General features: G+C 31.9%; 2 protein-coding genes across 5 annotated transcripts; one reads left to right on the top strand and one right to left on the bottom strand.

Moving 5' to 3' along the window:
• Nucleotides 1–355: 355 nt before the first annotated feature.
• On the bottom strand, nt 356–5,641 carry LOC112024757 (uncharacterized). Of its 4 annotated transcripts, none has more exons than XM_065761960.1 (6): nt 5,307–5,636; nt 3,662–3,790; nt 1,898–1,968; nt 774–829; nt 638–667; nt 356–553 (listed from the first exon to the last, which is right to left on the bottom strand). In XM_065761960.1, the coding sequence occupies exons 1-6, from the start codon at nt 5,582–5,584 to the stop codon at nt 422–424; spliced, it is 696 nt and encodes a 231-aa protein (XP_065618032.1). In that variant the 5' UTR covers nt 5,585–5,636; the 3' UTR covers nt 356–421. The 4 variants fall into 4 exon arrangements, with proteins under 4 accessions (XP_065618032.1, XP_023913157.2, XP_065618034.1 ...); XM_024057389.2 differs by having other exon boundaries at nt 3,662–3,763; nt 5,307–5,632; XM_065761962.1 differs by having other exon boundaries at nt 3,662–3,774; nt 5,307–5,628.
• Nucleotides 5,642–17,300: 11,659 nt separating this feature from the next.
• On the top strand, nt 17,301–19,320 carry LOC112024759 (uncharacterized). Its single transcript, XM_024057391.2, has 3 exons — nt 17,301–17,717; nt 17,839–18,101; nt 18,203–19,320. The coding sequence occupies exon 3, from the start codon at nt 18,266–18,268 to the stop codon at nt 19,184–19,186; it is 921 nt and encodes a 306-aa protein (XP_023913159.1). The 5' UTR covers nt 17,301–17,717; nt 17,839–18,101; nt 18,203–18,265; the 3' UTR covers nt 19,187–19,320.
• The last annotated feature ends 659 nt before the right edge of the window (nt 19,321–19,979 follow it).

The following is a 19,979-nucleotide window of genomic DNA, read 5'->3' as shown; positions in this document are numbered from 1 at the left end:
CGGCACTATCACCACCACCACCATCTCTATCGCTATTGTGCCTACATGAAATATTAATGATTTCTTTGTGTAAGCCAAAATGCTAAACAACATAAATTGTTATCGCATTTCGGGATTATTTTTTGGGTAGTAACCAAACAATGAAAACAATTTTCCTCAGAAAAACATTTTCCACTAAAACAAATGGAATTTAAGTAACAATCAATCCCATACAACTCTCTGACCTATATTGCTTATGTAATTTTAACTATACATTTGATGCTTCAAAAGAGGCTTTGGCTGTTACACAATGCCAAAATTTGAACAAATATATAATTAATAAATTGCTAATGACTTCACCTTTTTAACTAAAAAAAAAAAAAAAAACCAATAAACATATGCTGCTTCAAAATTATGGAAAAATCCACCCAACACCAAAACATTAGGCTGAGTACATAGATAATAAAACTGCACGGAGGAAAACAAAGATAGACAGCAGTGCAGCCACTACCAAAAAAACCATGATGGTCCAGCAAGCCTTCCAAAGCAGACTCATTGGTCTATAAGAACCAAACTGTTTTACGGAAATGGAAAAACAGTTATCATAAAGAACAAGAACAACAATGGTGAATAATCCAGTCTAATTCGAAAAGCGTACCTGTGAATGACTTTGGGTTGCATCATCTGACTTTCATGAGACACAAGAAAATGAAAATTTGCAGTGAGTGAACTGTCTGGAGCTTAATGAGCTCAAATTTAACAAAAGTAGCTCATATAGTATTTAGAAAACTTACAACAAGTGGTTCCAGAAGCTCTGAATCTTCTTCGGAGGAAGAAACTTTCATTTGATCTGCATTACAGCATCAAAACTTTAGAGAACAATGATTAAGAGATAGACAGTTACTCTGAAAAGAACATTGGGGTCGGTCTGCATCATGTACAATTTTTGTGCATGTGTATATGCTGTGCCTCTAAGATGAGAATTATCAAGGCAGAAAGCACATAACTTCTAAATTTTGAACTGCTCCATCAACAATTATTGGTATAGAAAACTGAATACTAAATACCAAAACAACACAAGTCAAGGGCAATAGCATCTACCAAGCCCAATGTTTTAGCTCATAGCCAAATTTGTATATTCATCTAAATGCACAGAAGGGCCACCTATGCTTAATAAAGGTGTGATAAATTGAAAATTATCTACTTCATGTCATTAATAAGATGACCTTATGCAGTAAAAAAATAAAAAATGAAAACTGGGGGTAAGGCTGCCTACCAATCACTTCTCCCAAACCCCACAAAAGTGGGAGCTTTGTGCACTAGGTACAACAACCTTATGCAGTGAAATCTGATAGCTACTAGAGTGGAATTAAGTCACTAGTTGGTCTCTATGAGTCATGGGAATGTTGGCCTGTATTGGTTATCTCAGTGTTTTTGTAGTGCTGCATAGCATGAGTAAATTCAATGCTGGTTTTCACTGTTCATTTCCCCCAATGGGGGAAGCCCACAAGAATTTTTCCCAATTTACCCGATATTAAGGGTGTTTAGCATGACCAGAGATTATTGTCTTCCACAAGTGAGATTAACCTAGCTATAAAAGACTTATAAAAGAAAAAAGGGCTTTAAAATTTTCATAAACCATCATTCAGTCTATAATGAACAGAAACAAGAAGTTAGGTTGAAATATAGTGGTGGGGTACTGCAATAGCAGAGAGCAGACACAATTGAGAACAGGCAGTTCTTCAGAAGATATTTTTTGAAAAATGCAGAGAAACATTTTGGCACAAAGAACTGACATAGAGTACTGCAATGATAATTAGGATTGGCCTTCAACAACACAAAACCATTTCATTTTCAGATAGCTCGCAATCAACCACAATTGTCACATGAAAAGTACTCTGTAATGTTAAAATTGTACCTTGGCAACAACTCTTGATTGCTGTGCTGTTTTCTTTGGCATCTGCATCTGCAGCAGGTAAGCCTCCTGACCTGAACCAAAAGTAAAGATGCAAATACTAAATTCACGGAAATTAAAAATATTCTATCAGGCAAGATCAATATACTAGATGATTGTTGCACCAAAATAACGAAGCTTATTCTGTCTGCTTTCATATTCTTTTCTCCCTAGTTATCCTAATACAAATAAAGTACTAACTCTAGTGAAGAATATGCAGCAGTATGCAAGTTTCCCATAATCAATTTAGTAATGTTCTTCATAATGAGAATAGTTATGTCTGGGAATATCAAGGGCAGGATGGACTTAATTCACACTTAATAACAGAGATACTTGATATATATGTTTTATAAGTAGTATTTCACTAATAAAGTGTCACTTATTCCCTTCTGTTTTCCCATTGTAAATCCATCAATGTTTCTCTTCTTGAATGATGATATGCACTAGTCAGGTTAGATTGACATATTTTAAGTTATCAATGGTTTTATTAAGTTTATAATTTACAAAAGTCAAAGATTAAAGGCTAGATTGCAGTTTAGTTTTAACATTTTCATATTTTCACTATTAGCGTGTCAGATAACAATTTATATACTGATGCACGTAACTTAGTTACAGTCATTTTAAGAAGGCTATGTTAATGTAAATCCAAATTAAAATCAATTAAAATGGACCGTAAAAGCTTAGGCAGAACGTGAAGATGGATCTGTAAGAATTATGGACCTACAGTACAGTGTTTCCTTTTCAAGAACCAGAGTTAATTGTAAGATCTTTAAGGAGATTGGAATAACAGACAAAAAAATTGGGACAAAGGCTTGTTTTTATTGTAGAGATTGGAACAAACCAACAGATGGTCTTCTATTAACATCACCTGACTACCAACATACATCTCTTTTTTAGTTGGATTCCTGTTGTAATTTCTTTCTCTTTTTCCTTTTTTGGCTTATTAAGTTCAATCATTAAGTGTGAGAATTGCTTATTTTCTGAGAGTACTATATAAAAGGAGGGAGAAATTTTTTTTTTTTTGGTGAGCTGTGGGGCCCCATCAAAATATGCTCAAAACACACAAAAACCTCGCTTTTTTTGGACTTGCCAAATGCACCCTCTTAGCCTCTTACCAGTATGGATTGTTGTTCATCTTTCTATATTTATTACGATTTAGTATTTTTTTTATGAACTATTATAGCAATTCATACCTGAATTTAACTCTGTAAAGTGTAACTATACAAAATTTCATTCTTCTATGGATAAAAATAGATAAGCCATATGTTTGGACTCAAAAAGGTTGTCAATAGTTGTTTGGAGAGTGATAAGTAGCATTATTTCTCTTGTTAAAATACATCAATAGGAGAGATGGAAGGAATTAACTTCTCCTAAGATTGCATTTTTCCATAAGTGGATAGATTTAGTGAGAGGAAAAGGGAAGAATTTGTCCCCAACCTTTTACGGACAATTTACAAGCTAACTACTCATCAAGCCAGTTTTTCACTTGGGTGCTATTATTAGTAATATAGTAGGTGACGGTGAAAGAATTTGATTGAAGTATTTTTTTTCTTTAAATAAAAAAAATGATTAAAAAAAAGTGGCAAGATGAAAATTAATCATATCATCAACATTCGTTCAGAGATCTGCCTACTTAAATGCACTACTCAGAGAGTCAGAAATGAAATATTGCCAATTTATCGGCTTGGATAGCGTTCATTAAGAATAAGGACATTAGAGGTACCATACCTGTTTGGGGAGGGAAAAGCATAGAGACTAAGAGCCACTTCTCTCGTTCTTAGCTGAATATCTGATAGCATTTTCCATCGGAATTTCAATTCTTCATCAGTTCTGTAAATGCACTGCAGGAACAGATTACTTGCAGCAGCAGATTCAGTACTAATACAATGTATCATTTAAATAACATTTGTTCTTATTTTTAGTAATACTTGCTACATTTTCAGTAAACCTATGATTAAACATATAACATATACAAAGAATGTAATAGACAACACACTTAAACACACCATGGGAATCTAAGGTGGAAAACACATTATGTACATGCTTATTAGACAACTCTCAAAAGGCAAAAAGCCAAATCCCAAAGGTATATAAGCCTTCATATATTCTTTGCCCACAACCTCCCCCTTTGCCCACACTTCTGAGATGAGGAAATGCCATTTGAGGGAGGACTCACCGATTAGCCCTCACATATGCTAGTTTATTAATTTCTTTTAGTCCATTAAATTAATTGTGTGTTTATCAGCTCACAACTCTGCAATGAACGATCATGTGCAAATTAATTATATGAATTCCTTGGACATGTTCATCACAGGGTCAATCCTATATATGTTGGGTGTAATAGGAGGGTTTAATGGGTTACCTCCATTTATGTAGTCTATACACCCAATGGACCTCCAATGGACCAAACATCTGTGATTATTAAAAGGTGTCCCCACCTATAAAAATCTGTGATGTTCTTGTTTCTTGTACATCATACAGGATTCAAGGAAAAGGGTGAGATTCATCTTGGATCCACAAAATACCCTAGAGGTTGAGGCCAAGATTAGGATGGCATTCCTAATTGAGGTGGCATCTTTAGAATGGCATTGCTAATCATATTCTTCTATAAGAATTTACTTTGTATACTCTGAAATTCTGAATCACATAATTCAAAAAGTTTAGGATATAAGCCTTTTTTATTGCACTTGTCAAAATAAAAGACAAATGACTATAGACATTAAGAAAAAAGTAATTATCATCTCCAAAAAAAAAAAGGTTTAATTACTATTTTGGTCCTCCAGCTATTGGGTTATTAATTATGTCAAGTTAGTCCTCCAACTATTGATTGTGTCAATTCAATTTAGTCCCTTAGCTTTCAAAATCATATCACTTTCATCCTTGGATTTCCTCTCCGTTTAAATTTCAAAGAAATTAACTGATATGCTAAGTGAGACATGTTAAAAGGTTATTATGAAAAGTGTGATCAAGTCAATTTCAATTTTCAACTGCTAGTTTTGTTAAAAATTTAAATGGAAAGGAGACTCAATTATCAGATAGACTTGATTTTGAAAATAAAAAGACTAAATTGACCCAATTAATAGTTGATTGGCCAAATTGAACTTTACCCAACAGTCGGAGAATCAAATTAGTAATTCAACCAAGAAATTAATAATTAAGTGATGAGCACGTGAAGGAAAAGGGAAAATTTATGGGAAAAAAAAATCTAACTGTAAGAACTTTGAATGACAAATCCATAGTAACACAGAATGATCTAAACAAAAGCAAAGTCACACTAGGAGCAATGCAAATATCATTGCACACAAACCCATTTGAGACAACAACAAATAAATGCGGAATTGAGCTAGGAAGAGAAGAGAGAGTGAGAACATACAAGTTGGGTTTGGAGGGTGGGTTGTGAAGCAGTGATTCTAAGCGATCAAGCTTCACTCCAAGCTCCAAAAGCTTTGATTTTGCAGTGCTTCTGAGGCTGAAATGATCTGGGTTCCTGTTCTTGATTGTGTTCTCTAAACCTTCCACCAGCTTTAGAGCTTCTTCAGCTTCTTTAATCCATGCATCTATAACCAAATTGTGATTAGCCATCTCTCCCACTCTCTCTCTCTCTCTCTCTCTCTTCAAAACAGTGACAATGCTATCAGTCATAAATAACATTCTCTGTGAACAAAACAGCTAGTGTCATGAACACGTGGAGTTAACAGTACAGTTACAACAAGATAATGTACTGCATGTGCAGTTTGGACGCTATTGGCAGAGACATTTTGAAGCCTTGGAAACTGTGCAGAACATGATCTTTGTCCTTGACATACGTGGTGAACCCAGCTCTATCCGCAAACATCCAATTCACCATTGATTTTATTTATTTCTGCACAGCAAGTATTAGGACAAAATTTGGGATATACTGTAAATCCTCGACAGATTAGATTAAGTTGGCAACGAGAATTTTTCATTCTATTTTATTTAAAGACATGTTATATGTATTTCCTTAATTAATATATTTATATTAATTACTTTTACTAATGTTATTTTTTATATTCTTCTTTAGTTCTTTTAACTTTAATTGATTCACTATTTACTATTTAAGCTAACTGAATGAACTTACTATAAAATGTTACGTAATTTAAGACAACTATCAATAATTAAATTTGTAAAATTTAATTAATAAATTTGAAAAAGATTTTTTTTTCTTTCTTTTTCATGTAAGATAAAAAAATTTTATTGTCATTAAATTGTTCATTAACCACGTGATATGCTGATATTAAATAATAAAAAATCCCTTCTCATAACCCTGTAGAGTTCTCAGGCTAATTTTAATATAGAATTACTAAAATATATTGTATTAATTTTAAATAAGTAGATTAAATTTTTCCACACAATTATTAATTTAAATAAATATAAAAAAATAGTAATAATTAAAAAATTTTAAAAATATTGTTGACATGGTAAAATCTAATTAACTTATTTCAAAATAAATAGATTATATAGGTTCCAGTTAGCTCAACTAGTAAAATTTAATTAACTTATTTTTAAAAAAAATAGTAATAATTACAAAATTTAAAAAATATTATTGACATGGTAAAATCTAATTAACTTATTTCAAAATAAATGAATTTTATGGGTTCTAATTAGCTCAACTAGTAAAGTCTCTAGTGGTTGAATAAAAAAATGGGGTTCAATTCCTGCTTACACTAAAAAACAAAGAACTATTATCATAAACAGATACTATAAGTTGAAACTAAAAAATAAATAAATAAATAAATAAAATAAAAAAAGAAGAAGAGAGAGAGATTATATATTAAGAACTCAACAGTACAGTTAAGGAAGTTAATATAAAGTTATAAATGCATCAGTTTTGGGCTTCTTCCACGGATAAGGCCCCATTACTTCATGGTTAGGCACTCACCAGATTAATAACTTTACATTTAACAACTATGTTATTCAGTCATGAAATTCTTTTTCATGTGGTTACTTCAAACTTTACCTCTTCTTCTCTCCATCATCAAAGATATATGTAATGCATGGGTTCCACTCTATTTGATTGTAAGTAAATGTCACAAAAAATAACAATGAGCCATGACTTTTAAGGGAAATGCTAAACTCACAAATTTAAGCAATTAGCAGCTATGTGACTCAGAATGTTATGCATGTCCTAAGTTATTTTGCTATTATCCGACTTAAAAAGAACAAAATACAAAATACACACACACATAAAAGAAGAAGAAGAAGGAAGGCATGGATCTATTCATTTCAACAATAAGAACAAGAGAGACAGAGAGAAGAAAAATATCTTCCATGAGTTCTACCTTAAAGGGCCCAATTTAGTTGGGCTAATGGCTAGTTTTGTGTTGGCCTTCAAGGCTTCAACAACTAAACTGAAGTGAATAGCTGCCCATTTGCAGTACAATATTAGTTTTGCGTTGGGCTGAGTATCTTATATCTCTCAACCAGAGCTCAATCCAACAACAATAGCTTTTGTGGATTTTTTTTTTTTTTTTCTACTCGTATTTTTCTTGTGAAGAATACGATTTAGATACATAAAGTGCAATTGCATTAAATTTATTTGCAGGTAATAGCCTACTAGTACTAATTTTTAAACATTTATTTTTTAAACATTTAAATTTTTTTGACACGTGGTTAGTCAAACTTTGAAATATTTCTTAGAAAAAATGAAAAGTACGAACAGTTGTTTTTCCCTTTATAACAAGTATAATGCATTTCTTGCTAACAACAAAGTAAGAGAGAGAGAGAGAGAATTTAAACCCAAATTTTATGGTAAAATCAGACAATATCACTAATCCACGATTCTTATACACACACGTTTGTTTCATAATTATTATTGTATACTATTGAGTCAAGATACAAGACTTTTTATTTAACTTCTTTGAATGCATAATTAAAATAAGAAAAAAAAAATGTTGACTCTTCAATTTTCTACTAGCTTACACACTTTTTTTGCTATTCAGAGGAAAATAATTTATAAACATTCTTTAAATCCACCCTCCCTAGTCAAGAACTCAAGATGGAATAATCTCTTCTGTTAGGGTGTCAAATCTCTTTATAAGCTGAGATAGTTGACTCATCCTACTCTCCTAGACTCTCAGATTTTTGGGTTTTTTTTTTTTTTTTTTTTTTTTTTTTTTATAGATTTGGCCATATCATCAATATTTTAAATAAATACCTAAAATGATGGTAATCAAAGTTTATATAATATATAAATATATTAATGACATGTCAAAATTCAATTTATTAATTTAAAATGAATGGATGATTATAAAAACTCTATGCTAGAAGGCTAATGTGGCATGCATACAAATGCAAAATTAGTTTGTATAACATAGAAGAGGATTACCTTTCATAGAATAATCCATTTAGTGGAGATTTCAACTAACCTATTTGTAAAGTTTTTGGCGTCACACAAAAAGAGATAGAATCAAATTTCATCTCGAGTTTGGAAATTTCATAGATAGGGACAATGAATAATCTAGTAGCCTAAAATCACACACCCACACCCACACAATTAGAATATGAGGATTGAGTTAATGAAAAGTTGACAATATATAGAGGAGTAATATACTATTTGTGTCCTAATGCTCTAACAAGTAGAAAAAAGATGAAAAGTTGTTCACTCGGTAAGTGTGTATGACCGAAAGTGAAATGGATATATTCCTCCCCACTAATGTATGTAGTTTTGCGGAAATTGACTATGTTGCAAACGTAAATATTTTCTACCATATAGGTTCAAAAATATCCAACATTTTAACCTTGTTTTCTTTCAAGGCTTTTGACAATTTTGTTCTACTTTCTTCTTCTGAAAGACTAGAAGCCATAAATAAATCCTTATTACTTGAGATGGGAAGCTATGAATGGCCATCAAAATGCTGTATACATGATTGCAACTTCAGGAGGAATGGAAGAAAAAGTTGCAAGAAATGATAGATACTCATAAAAAGGTAACAAAGTAATTGGACCAAAAGCTCACAAACCCACTTATCCTCATTACATCTTTTCCTTCCTTTTCTATCGCATGAATCTTTCCCCTGTTTGCCTTCATAATAATGTCCCTNTTTTTTTTTTTTGGTTTTTTTTTTTTTTTTTTACTTTAACACCAAACAAGAGCTTAAGAGTAAAGTATCTACATCCTTGGAAAAATCAAGTCTCTTTTCTTTACTGTTATTTTATGTTTTTTCCGTTCGATTTGAAAGATCACTATCAAAGGCAGTGTTAAAAAGAAACTAGCAAAAGCCCATTTATACTTTTAAACACCTAAAAATTTCTTTTTGATATTTTTTTAACAAAAAAAACAAAAAAACCTAACAAATTTTCTAAAGCACTTCGGTAATTGCATAATTGAGTTCATAAAATTGTATCCATGTGTTTAAAATGAATGGAATAGATTTGGCCATATCATCAATATTTAAATAAATACCTAAAATGATGGTAATCAAAGTTTATATATATATATATATATATATTAATGACATGTCAAAATTCAATTTATTAATTTAAAATGAATGGATATTATTATAAAACTCTATGCTAGAAGGCTAATGTGGCATGCATACAAATGCAAAAATTAGTTTGTATAACATAGAAGAGGATTACCTTTCATAGAATAATCCATTTAGTGGAGATTTCAACTAACCTATTTGTAAAGTTTTTGGCGTCACACAAAAAGAGATAGAATCAAATTTCATCTCGAGTTTGGAAATTTCATAGATAGGGAATGAATAATCTAGTAGCCTAAAATCACACACCACACACCCACACAATTAGAATATGAGGATTGAGTTAATGAAAAGTTGACAATATATAGAGGAGTAATATACTATTTGTGTCCTAATGCTCTAACAAGTAGAAAAAGATGAAAAGTTGTTCACTCGGTAAGTGTGTATGACCGAAAGTGAAATGGATATATTCCTCCCCACTAATGTATGTAGTTTTGCGGAAATTGACTATGTTGCAAACGTAAATATTTTCTACTCTCTCTCTCTCTCTCTCTCTCTCTCTCTCTCTCTCTCTCTCTCTTGTTTTTTTTTTTTTAAATTGCATTCATGTAGAAAATTAGAATTCATGCTTTATCCAATTGTTAGAGTACACTATCCAAAAAAAATAATTTGTTAGTGAACACACACACACACACACACACATATATATATATATATTAATAGTCATATAATCTAAAAGACATATCATCAATGTTCTTTTTTATTAAAAAGAAAAAGGGTTTCACACGTGTAATTATTGACTCAGCCCATTTGAATCCGCAGAACTCATGGTGTGGGGCACCCTTAAGTGCGTTAGTGCGTTAGGGCTATCCACGTCGTTGTACGGCATTTTTGCGAAGAGCATGACTCGAACTAGATAACTCTTAAGCCCACAGGTGTGATCCAGTCCAAGACTCCTACTAACATACCATGCTCACAAGGGCATATCATCAATGTTTTTATCTTGACATGCAAAAATTTGACATTTTTAATCAACTAATAAAATTTTACTTTTATGTAAAAAAGTTTGACACACAAAATGAAAGATTTTACTTCAATTTCTAAAAATCTACTATCATGTCCTATGCGTTCTTTCTTTTTTTTTCTTTTTTTCTTTTTTTTTTCTTTTTTGAAGGGGTACGTGTCTTCTTTGCTTGTTATATTGTCGCATGTAATTAAATGATCCATGATTACTCAACCATATGACAATTTGCTTGAAATAAGGGCCAAAGCATGTTATAGATGGACCCTAGCTTGAGAGATTTGGAGTTTGGACAAAGCACAACAAATGCCAAAAAAAAAAAATTACCATAGAAGCACTTGCACGTAACGTATTAGATGCTCCATCAATTCATTAATTAAACTATGCAAGTCTATGAAGAAGAAGAAGAAGAAAAAAAACAAGAATATATTTCTATAAACTTTTTGGTCCGATGATTGCGCCCATGTCGGTTCAATTATGGTTTGTGGCATGCCAATAAGCTTGAATTTTTTCTAGAAAGAGGTCTGAAAGGTATATTATTAAAGAGGTCATGGAGCCCATGCCCCCCATGGTAGTTGTCAAAGATGGGCCTATAGTTGGGCCTTATATTATTGAAATATGAAGCTTAGACAATACAGTTTTGAACTTCGAGTCTTTTCCTACAAGGTAGTATGACTTTGGAAAATGATGATAAAGTGTTTGATCTCCTATTTTACTTTTGAATTTTGGGTCAATCTCTTATTATGTCTAAAATGATATAAAATTTTGGGCATTATCTTCATTATCATTAGATACGAGAGTACTCTTTTTTCTTTTTCTTTTTGGTGTGATGTATCCATTTTTAAATTATATAATTGTTAAGTTTACATTTAGTTGAAGTTTCACATTGATAAAAAAATAAGAAATTTGAAGAATTATTATAAGTATATAACATTTTCTCTCTCTCACACACACACATATATATATGAGTTAAGTTTAAGTTATACCTAGTGTAATTCTAAGCAATGTGATGCCATATAATAACTTGTTATAGAATTCATATTTTGAAAATCCCACCGTTAAATTCCAGGATCTATATTTTTTTAATATTCATGCCAATTTTCATGTCAATTAGATATTATTTATCATTCAGTCTATAAACTCATTTTTGTACATTATATTAAACTACAAAAACTTAAATTTAAACAATTAATTGATGACATGGCTATTAATCTTTGACCACCTCAAAATTTTGCAAGTATGAATAATATATGAAGATAATGTAATCTGATAGTGGATTTGTCAAAATTCGCTTTCAATTATAAAATATTGAGTGGTGTAACATTGCTTAAAGTTACACCTTGGTGTAACTTTAAGCAATGTTACACCACCCAATAACTTGTTATTGAATTCGTATTTTAAAAATCCAACTGTTGAGTTACATGTTCTATATATTCTTAGCATGCATGCCAATTTTCATGTCAATCAAATGTAATTTACCATTCGATCTATAAACTTATCTTTTATGCATTATTTTAAACTATAACAAGTTGAACTTAAACAATTGATTGATGACATGGCTATTGATCTTTAATCATCTCTAAATTTTGTAAGTATGGAGAATATACGAAGATGATGTAATCCAACGATAGATTTATCAAAATTTACATATATATATATATATAACATAATTGTACACAATCACACAGTTGCATAGAATTAAACTTTCAAGTTAAGTAATGTGTAAGTTATATTATGGACTTAATTACAGTCTCCCTAAATTGTGAATTTCCTAACAAGCTCTTGAAGTCTACAAAAAGGCAATGACTCACCCATGTGGGAAAGATTGTTGGTTGTACTTACATGTGAAAGAAAAACCTATAGGCTTAAGATTCTAGGTTTTGTTGTGTACATATTCTCATTGTTCTTATGCTATTTGCTATCAAATCCATAAACTCATATTTTGTACAATTTTAACTTTATATAATTTGGAATTTAAGCACTTCATAGTTAAGATAGTTATTGATCTTTGATCATTTTAATATCTTTGCAACCATGAAGGTATAAGAAGACAATATAATCTAATGGCGAATTTATCACAAAATACATCTGAGGTAAAGTTATTAAATGGTGTAATATTATATTAAGTGAAATTTTGAAATTTAAACATAACCTATATTTCGTTATATTTTTATAATAAATAAATAAATATCTAAAATATCACTCCCCATATATTTTAGATGTTGTTTACTATTCTAGTATGATAAATTTTGTATTTAAAAACGAAGTATGATAAATTTTTAATGTTGTAAGTAAGAGTTAAAAAGTATTTAGTTTGATTTGACAATATTATTTTCTTGAAGTCTACAAAAAGGCAATGACTCACCCATGTGGGAAAGATTGTTGGTTGTACTTACATGTGAAAGAAAAACCTATAGGCTTAAGATTCTAGGTTTTGTTGTGTACATATTCTCATTGTTCTTATGCTATTTGCTATCAAATCCATAAACTCATATTTTGTACAATTTTAACTTTATATAATTTGGAATTTAAGCACTTCATAGTTAAGATAGTTATTGATCTTTGATCATTTTAATATCTTTGCAACCATGAAGGTATAAGAAGACAATATAATCTAATGGCGAATTTATCACAAAATACATCTGAGGTAAAGTTATTAAATGGTGTAATATTATATTAAGTGAAATTTTGAAATTTAAACATAACCTATATTTCGTTATATTTTTATAATAAATAAATAAAAATCTAAAATATCACTCCCCATATATTTTAGATGTTGTTTACTATTCTAGTATGATAAATTTTGTATTTAAAAACGAAGTATGATAAATTTTTAATGTTGTAAGTAAGAGTTAAAAAGTATTTAGTTTGATTTGACAATATTATTATTATTTTTTATTTTTTTGCATTTTATGGTATTTAGTACTGCAAAAAAACATAAGTCAATTGGAAAAAAAATTTGTGTGGTCAATGAAAAACGAGTCTAATAGTGTTAAGAACATTTTTCAAAACCTTTTGGCAATATTCTAATAACGTTGTTTGTATTTTTTGAGAATGTGTGTTGGTGAAAAAGTGTGTGAGAATACGTGTAATACTGTTTAAAAACTGAAAATTCTTGCTCAAAATCCCATACCGAATGGCCTCTAAGTACTTGACACACACACAAATAAACTCTACACTTCTAAAAATTATTTTGTGATGGCAAGTCAATTTTAAAAAATTTAGGGCTTGTTTGGTAAAGGAGTTTGAGTAATGTTGTTTGAATTTTTTTGATATACGTGTGAATGAAAAAATGTGTAAAAATATGTGTAATGTTGTTTAAAAACTGAAAATATGTGTTTGATTATGCTTACCAAACATGCCATTAGTATCCCAAAAAAAAAAAAACTTTTTTTTTTTAAAACTCTTTTTCTTCCTCTCGCACATAAATGAGGTAGTATATCACCAAGTCACCTAGGATTAGCTTGTCCAAACATCAAAAGAACACCATTAGGAATTTAAAACTCAACAAGCTGCTTCGTCATGGCCTTCATCAAAGCCTAGATAGTCATGGCGCCCTCCAAAAAGCACTTGGTACAAAGTTAATTTTGATGGAGGTACCTTCAACAATGAGAACTTGGTAGGGTTAGGGGTGGTCATAAGAAATGAGGTCAACCTAGTTCTGGCTTCATTGTTACGACAAATCCCTCTTCCTTTCACAATTATTGAGGTAGAAGCTCTCACGACAAAATAAGCACAAGAATTTGCACTCGAGATTAGGGGTGTCAATTCGAGTTAGCGTGTCAGACTTGTGTCGTGTCGAGGTAGGGGTATTTGACTAAATAGTTAAACCTTAACCCGACCCATTTAATAATTGTGTCATGATCCTTCAACCTTAACCCAACCTGTTAATAAGGTGGGTTGACCTAACCCAACCCAGTTGACACGCATAATAAACGAGTTGTGTTAGGTTGACACGAATGTAACACAACCCATTTTAACCTAGATAATATTTAATATAACATCCATCTAGAAATAATTTTTTTTTACATCCCAAAAACAATGCATACACTTCAAGTCTTCAACCCACATTCAAAATAATATAGTTCAACAAAAATATAACATTTATCTAGAAATAAGTTCTTTACACTCTAAAAGAAGTGCATACACTTCAACCCAATTTCAAAACAACATAGTTTAATAAAAATAACATAGTTCAACAAAAATATAATATTATTAGAACTCGCCAAATGCTAAGTATTAATATTGAAAGAATTGGAGCAAACAATAGACTAATCCTGACTATGACTACGATTATCATCCATAGAGAGAGAAGGGACAGCAATAACCGATTTGAGACTTTGAGTTTGAGAATTAGGCATGAGACTATAAGATAATAAAGTGAGTAGTACGACTAAATAAAATTAGCTATTTATAAGAAAGTTTAGAGATTTAAGGTTTTTAGGATTTAGAGATCTAAGGTTTGTAAAGTTTCAATTTCCAATTATATCCCTTATAAGTTTTTGTAATTATTCACTTTTCTTTTTAAATTTAAAATATATGTTGGATATAAAAAGTATTTGAAAAATCAAAATAAAATAAATATTTATTTGTTATACGAGTTAAATAGGTTGTGTTAAGTGTGTCATTTTGGATTGACATAAATAAATTGATGTATCAAACGTGTCTATTGTGGGTTGACTTGCTTATGACACGTTGCTTATCGTGTCTCTTTTGGGTCAACCTGTTTATGTCCCAAACTCATTAAGGCACAACCCTAACCTGCAAAAATTCGTGTCGAGTTCGTGTCGTGTTCGCGGATTGGGTCAAATATTGACACCCCTACTCGAGATTGTTATCGATCGAGTTGTGCTAGAAGGTGACTCTAATATACTTATAAATGCACTGAAGAATGCTTCTTGTACTCTAGCTCAACTTGGCCATATAGCTCAAGATGTTCTTTACCTTACCTCTTTGTTTGTTGGTATTAAATTCCCTAATGTACTTAGACAAGGTAATATTGTCACTCATTGCCTAGCAAGGTGTTCTTTAGGTTGATTCGTCAACCTCCCTTAATGAAAACAATTGAATTTATTATTATTATTTTTAAAAAGCACTTTACTTAAGTTTTTTTTTTTTTTTTGAGGGAATTCTAACATATGGTCTCCACTCTTAATAATAATTTTTTATCATCAGACCAAGACATCAATCAGTTTTTGGTGTAGGTGAAGATTGACCCATATCTCTTATTCAATTATCAAAAATTTTACTAGTTAAGTTAACTGGAACTCACCATTTAAGATAATTTTTTTTAATACAATCAAAAAATGAAAAGAAAATAAAATTAAAAAAATAAATAAATTGGGCTCTAGAAGGGCCCAATAAATGGAATTGGCAATAATTGGGCTACATTTGGGCTGTAACGCACGCCAACCGACCGTGGACAAGTACACGTGAACTCCACGTCTGTTTTTCCTTAAAATAATAGCATTTTACGATTCTCCCTCTCATAATTTTTGCTGTCCTTATATGACAACGCTCCTATCTTCACGAGCCACGCAGCGCGTGAAACACAATTTCCAGCCTCAAAAGTTTAGATTCTCATTCGGCAGCATTCTCTTTTTAATGACTCGTACTTTGTGCGTTTGGATACTAGGAAAAGTGGGACCCATCTCACCCAGCAATATGTGGCTCTTTAATTTCAGAGAGTGTGGCACACGCGCCAAGATATGCTTCCATAAAATAAAGATTTTTAGTACCATATGTGGCTCTTCCTTAGAAAAAATAAATAAAACAATGTGTGGCAAAAATAAAGACAAGACCTTTGGCCTATGCAAAAATATGCTCCACCACTCTTTGGAATCAAATCCATCCTCTAAGGTCCCATTAAAAAAAAAAAAAATCCATTCTCTAAGAAAAATCAATTCACTGGGATTTGAGAGAGAAGAGGAAAAACCCATTAGATTTTACATTTTAGAGAAAATACAGAGAGAGTGTGTGAGCTATGATGGGCTGGCATTGAGAGTGTTTTGGTCATTGGTGGAGCCAAAAAAAAATGGGGTCTTTTGGTCAAAGGTACTTCTGGGTTCTGTGACTGCATTCACTGTCAAATTTTACAATGGAGTATGGGAAAAAACTTCAGAAAATAGAAAGACGCTCATACAATCAATTTGAGAGAGCGTTTTGTGGAGCCAAATTTGGGCCTTTTGGTCAAGCCTATTCTGCCCACTGTATGTAACTCTCTGCACTCACTGTCAAAGAATATATATATATGTCAAGTTGTTTAACTATGGCCAAAACACATAAAAACTCATAAAGAAAGGGAAAAAAAAAAAAGTAAAACAAAATGTAAGAGATTATTTTGCTACAATATTTTTAATTTTTAATTTTTTGTTTTAGCAAAAATAAATTGTATCTAAAGGGATCTATAATGTTTAGTAGAGATAAAAAATAAAAAAAAATAAAAAAAAATTGGCCTTTTGGTCAAGACAGTTATGGGCCAGTGTGACTGCACTCACTGTCAAAAGTATATATGTTTCTTTTTCAGGTAGTTTTTTCAAAAATAAAAATCACTAAATTTTTTTTATATAAATAAAAAAATGGTTAGAGGACCACAGTATGATTTTTCTATCTGAAAATAACCATAATAAAATCTTAACCACTTTCGGTCAAAACTACAATAAAATATAAAAAAGGAAAAAGAAAATTAGCTATATTTAAATATGTGATTTGCTTTTCTCCAAAAAAGAAAAAAAAAAGTGATTTGCATGTAGTCTTCATATTTCCTGACGAATTGTGAATGTGGCATCGTGCTTGCATTTACAGGGGTTTTAAATGGACCCCACTCTCTCAAAACCGTTTCATTTTCACTTATTATTCCCATTCATTTAAATACATGCAAAAGTAGAACATAAAAAACACAACCACACACACAGACAAAACCAACAAAAAAAAAAAAAAAAAGAACTGCGATTTATTTTTAAGCATGTTTTATAGTTTTACCTCCCCAAAATCACTCCACTCCAGTCTCCCATGAAATATTATGCCTTGCTTGCTGCTCTCTCTCTCTCCAAACTGCGAGATATTGAGAGAGACTAAACTCTGAGTTGAGTCTTATACGTTTTGTAATCAAAAGTTGTTGTCTTGCTTTCTCATCTCATGTGGGTATGTCAGCTAAGAGAGAGAGAGAGAGAGAGAGAAAGAGAAGGAGAGAGAATATATGAGGAAGTGAGCTTTTATTTTTTTTCCTTTCACAGTGTATAGCAATCTTCAAAATCCAGCCTTTACAGCAAAACCCAGCTAAATTTTTGGTCTTTACTATTTAAGCTGTCACCATCTTGAGGTATATTTGGATATTTATCTCTATGCTCTTCTGCCTTCTATTACTTTCTTCAAATTTCTTTGTGGGTCTTGTTTTAAAAAAAACTATTGTTTGTTTATATTTATGTTGTGGTTTTTGGCAGATGTATTGACAGCGAAACAAGTCTACTTTTTGTCTGCTTGTTTGCTTGAGTTATTTCAGACTCTCTACATTCCCCAAGTTTGTCTGCAATTTGAGCTGGAACTTGGATGTGCAACTTGTTGTGCTTTGTATGAACTTTTTTAATTAATGGGTTCTTGCAGAAATGCATGAAAGAGTCTATAGGCAGATCAATTCAGGACTTGAGAAGCAGACTTGGGAGCATTTCTGAGATGGGGTTTTGATTTTGTCTCTGATTAGTTTGAGGTACTGTTCTCTTCTTGCTTTCCATGTTGGTTTTGTTTATGTGTTTGCTTGTTTTCTGAGTCCTTTCATTTTTTGTTTTGTTTATGTTTTTGCTGCAAAAGTGGGCACCAACTTTTTGTCAAAAAAAAAAAAAACCAACCAGAGAGAAAGTTTAGGATAAGTAAATGCAAGTTCTTAGTGGGAAGATGAGAGATTTCCCATCCTGTTTTGGTGAAAATGGGGTTCAAGTTGCTGATTCTTCATCATCAAGCACCAGTAGGGCTGCCCAGAATTTAGTTACTTGTGTCTATCAATGCCGTTTACGCGGGCGGTCTTGCTTGATTACTGTCACATGGAGTAAAAATTTGATGGGTCAAGGCCTTGGAATTGGGATCGACGATTCTTCGAATCAGTGTCTCTGCAAGGTTGATATTAAGCCCTGGTTGTTCTCCAAGAGAAGAGGGTCTAAGAGTTTAGAAGCTTACTCTTGTAAAATTGATATATATTGGGACCTTTCTTCAGCAAAATTCGGACCCGGGCCTGAACCTTTGGAGGGATTTTATGTTGCAGTTGTTGTTGATCGACAGATGGTTCTCCTTCTTGGGGATTTGAGAAAAGAAGCTTTCAAGAAAACTAATGCCACCCCTGTGACTTCTAATGCTGCTTTCATTTCCAAGAGAGAGCATATTTTTGGCAAGAAGGTGTTCAGTACCAAGGCTCAATTTTTTGATAATGGTCAAATTCATGATCTTGTGATCGAATGTGACACTGTTAGTGTCAATGATCCGTGCCTGGTGATCCGCGTAGATAGCAAGCCCCTGATGCAGGTGAAGCGGCTTCGATGGAAGTTCCGGGGGAATCACATAATTTTGGTTGATGGGCTTGCAGTAGAAGTTTTGTGGGATGTTCATAATTGGCTCTTTGGTACATCACTTGGAAATGCTGTTTTTATGTTCAAAACATGCCTCTCCCCTGAGAAGTTGTGGGCAAGCCAACCCCTCTCCGATCCAAACCTATTGCCATGGTCTTTCTCGCAAAGATTTTCAGATTCCAAATCACAATCTCATGGTTTCGCACTGATTTTGTATGCTTGGAAGAATGAATAGAGATATTTAATAGATTTTTCATTGAGTGCTAACAAAAGCTTTTAATGAGTGTTGATTTTTATCAACTCTGTTATTGGATTACACTTAATTTCATTAAATGGCCCATTATATATTCTTCTTATCCTTTTTCCTCTTGAGTAACTTGAGCCATAAGTTGATAAGAGACAGTTTTATTATTAATTGGTTGCATGTTCTACTTATAGTGTTAATTTTATTGTTTTTATTGGGAATTTCATTTCAAAATAATGCTTGCATAATGCTCCATTTTGTTATCATCAAGTATGTTTGTGCCACAAGCAAGGATTAATTATCTTGTAGATTTCTAACTTGCGCATTAAGAGCTTCCTTGGTCAAACAATGTCTGAGCCTGGTGTGCCTTAATTGTAAGTTTGACCTTCAATTTTAGTCAAAATCAATATCAAAGAACTAGACCAATTTTGACATTTCCTCTTGCTTGGTAAATAACTATTACTTGGGTTCAATTCTATTTATTGCAGGAGCTGAAGGTATGGTGCTAAGGCAAGAAGAACTGAGGTTAGATACAGATTTGGTGTCTGCATGCTAAATTCCAAAATTCCCCTTCCATTTCTTTGGTTTAACTTGATTGGGTGCTTCTGGATATGAGCTATCTACTTTTGGACTCTACCAACAATCCATCAATGCTGGTGTGATGTCCTAACTTCTTTTAAAGTGAGCTATATTGCACCTCACATGTTCCTAACCATTCTTGGCTCGCTTATACATTATACAACCTTTAAGACATTATTCGTTAAGATTCATACTTCTAAAGATC

Source organism: Quercus suber, unplaced genomic scaffold (assembly GCF_002906115.3).
Source record: "Quercus suber isolate HL8 unplaced genomic scaffold, Cork oak 2.0 scaffold_435, whole genome shotgun sequence".
NCBI lineage: Eukaryota > Viridiplantae > Streptophyta > Magnoliopsida > Fagales > Fagaceae > Quercus > Quercus suber.
Note: the sequence above shows the minus strand (reverse complement) of the source record. Positions and strands in the feature narration are given on the sequence as shown.

Coding starts and splice junctions, on each gene's coding strand:
- LOC112024757 (XM_065761960.1), bottom strand. CDS start 5,584: ATGTTATTTATGACTGATAGCATTGTCACTGTTTTGAAGAGAGAGAGA. Junction 3,791..5,306: donor CCACCCTCCAAACCCAACTT/GTATGTTCTCAC, acceptor TGCTGCTGCAAG/TAATCTGTTCCTGCAGTGCA. Junction 668..773: donor AGCTTCTGGAACCACTTGTT/GTAAGTTTTCTA, acceptor GTCTCATGAAAG/TCAGATGATGCAACCCAAAG.
- LOC112024759 (XM_024057391.2), top strand. CDS start 18,266: ATGCAAGTTCTTAGTGGGAAGATGAGAGATTTCCCATCCTGTTTTGGT.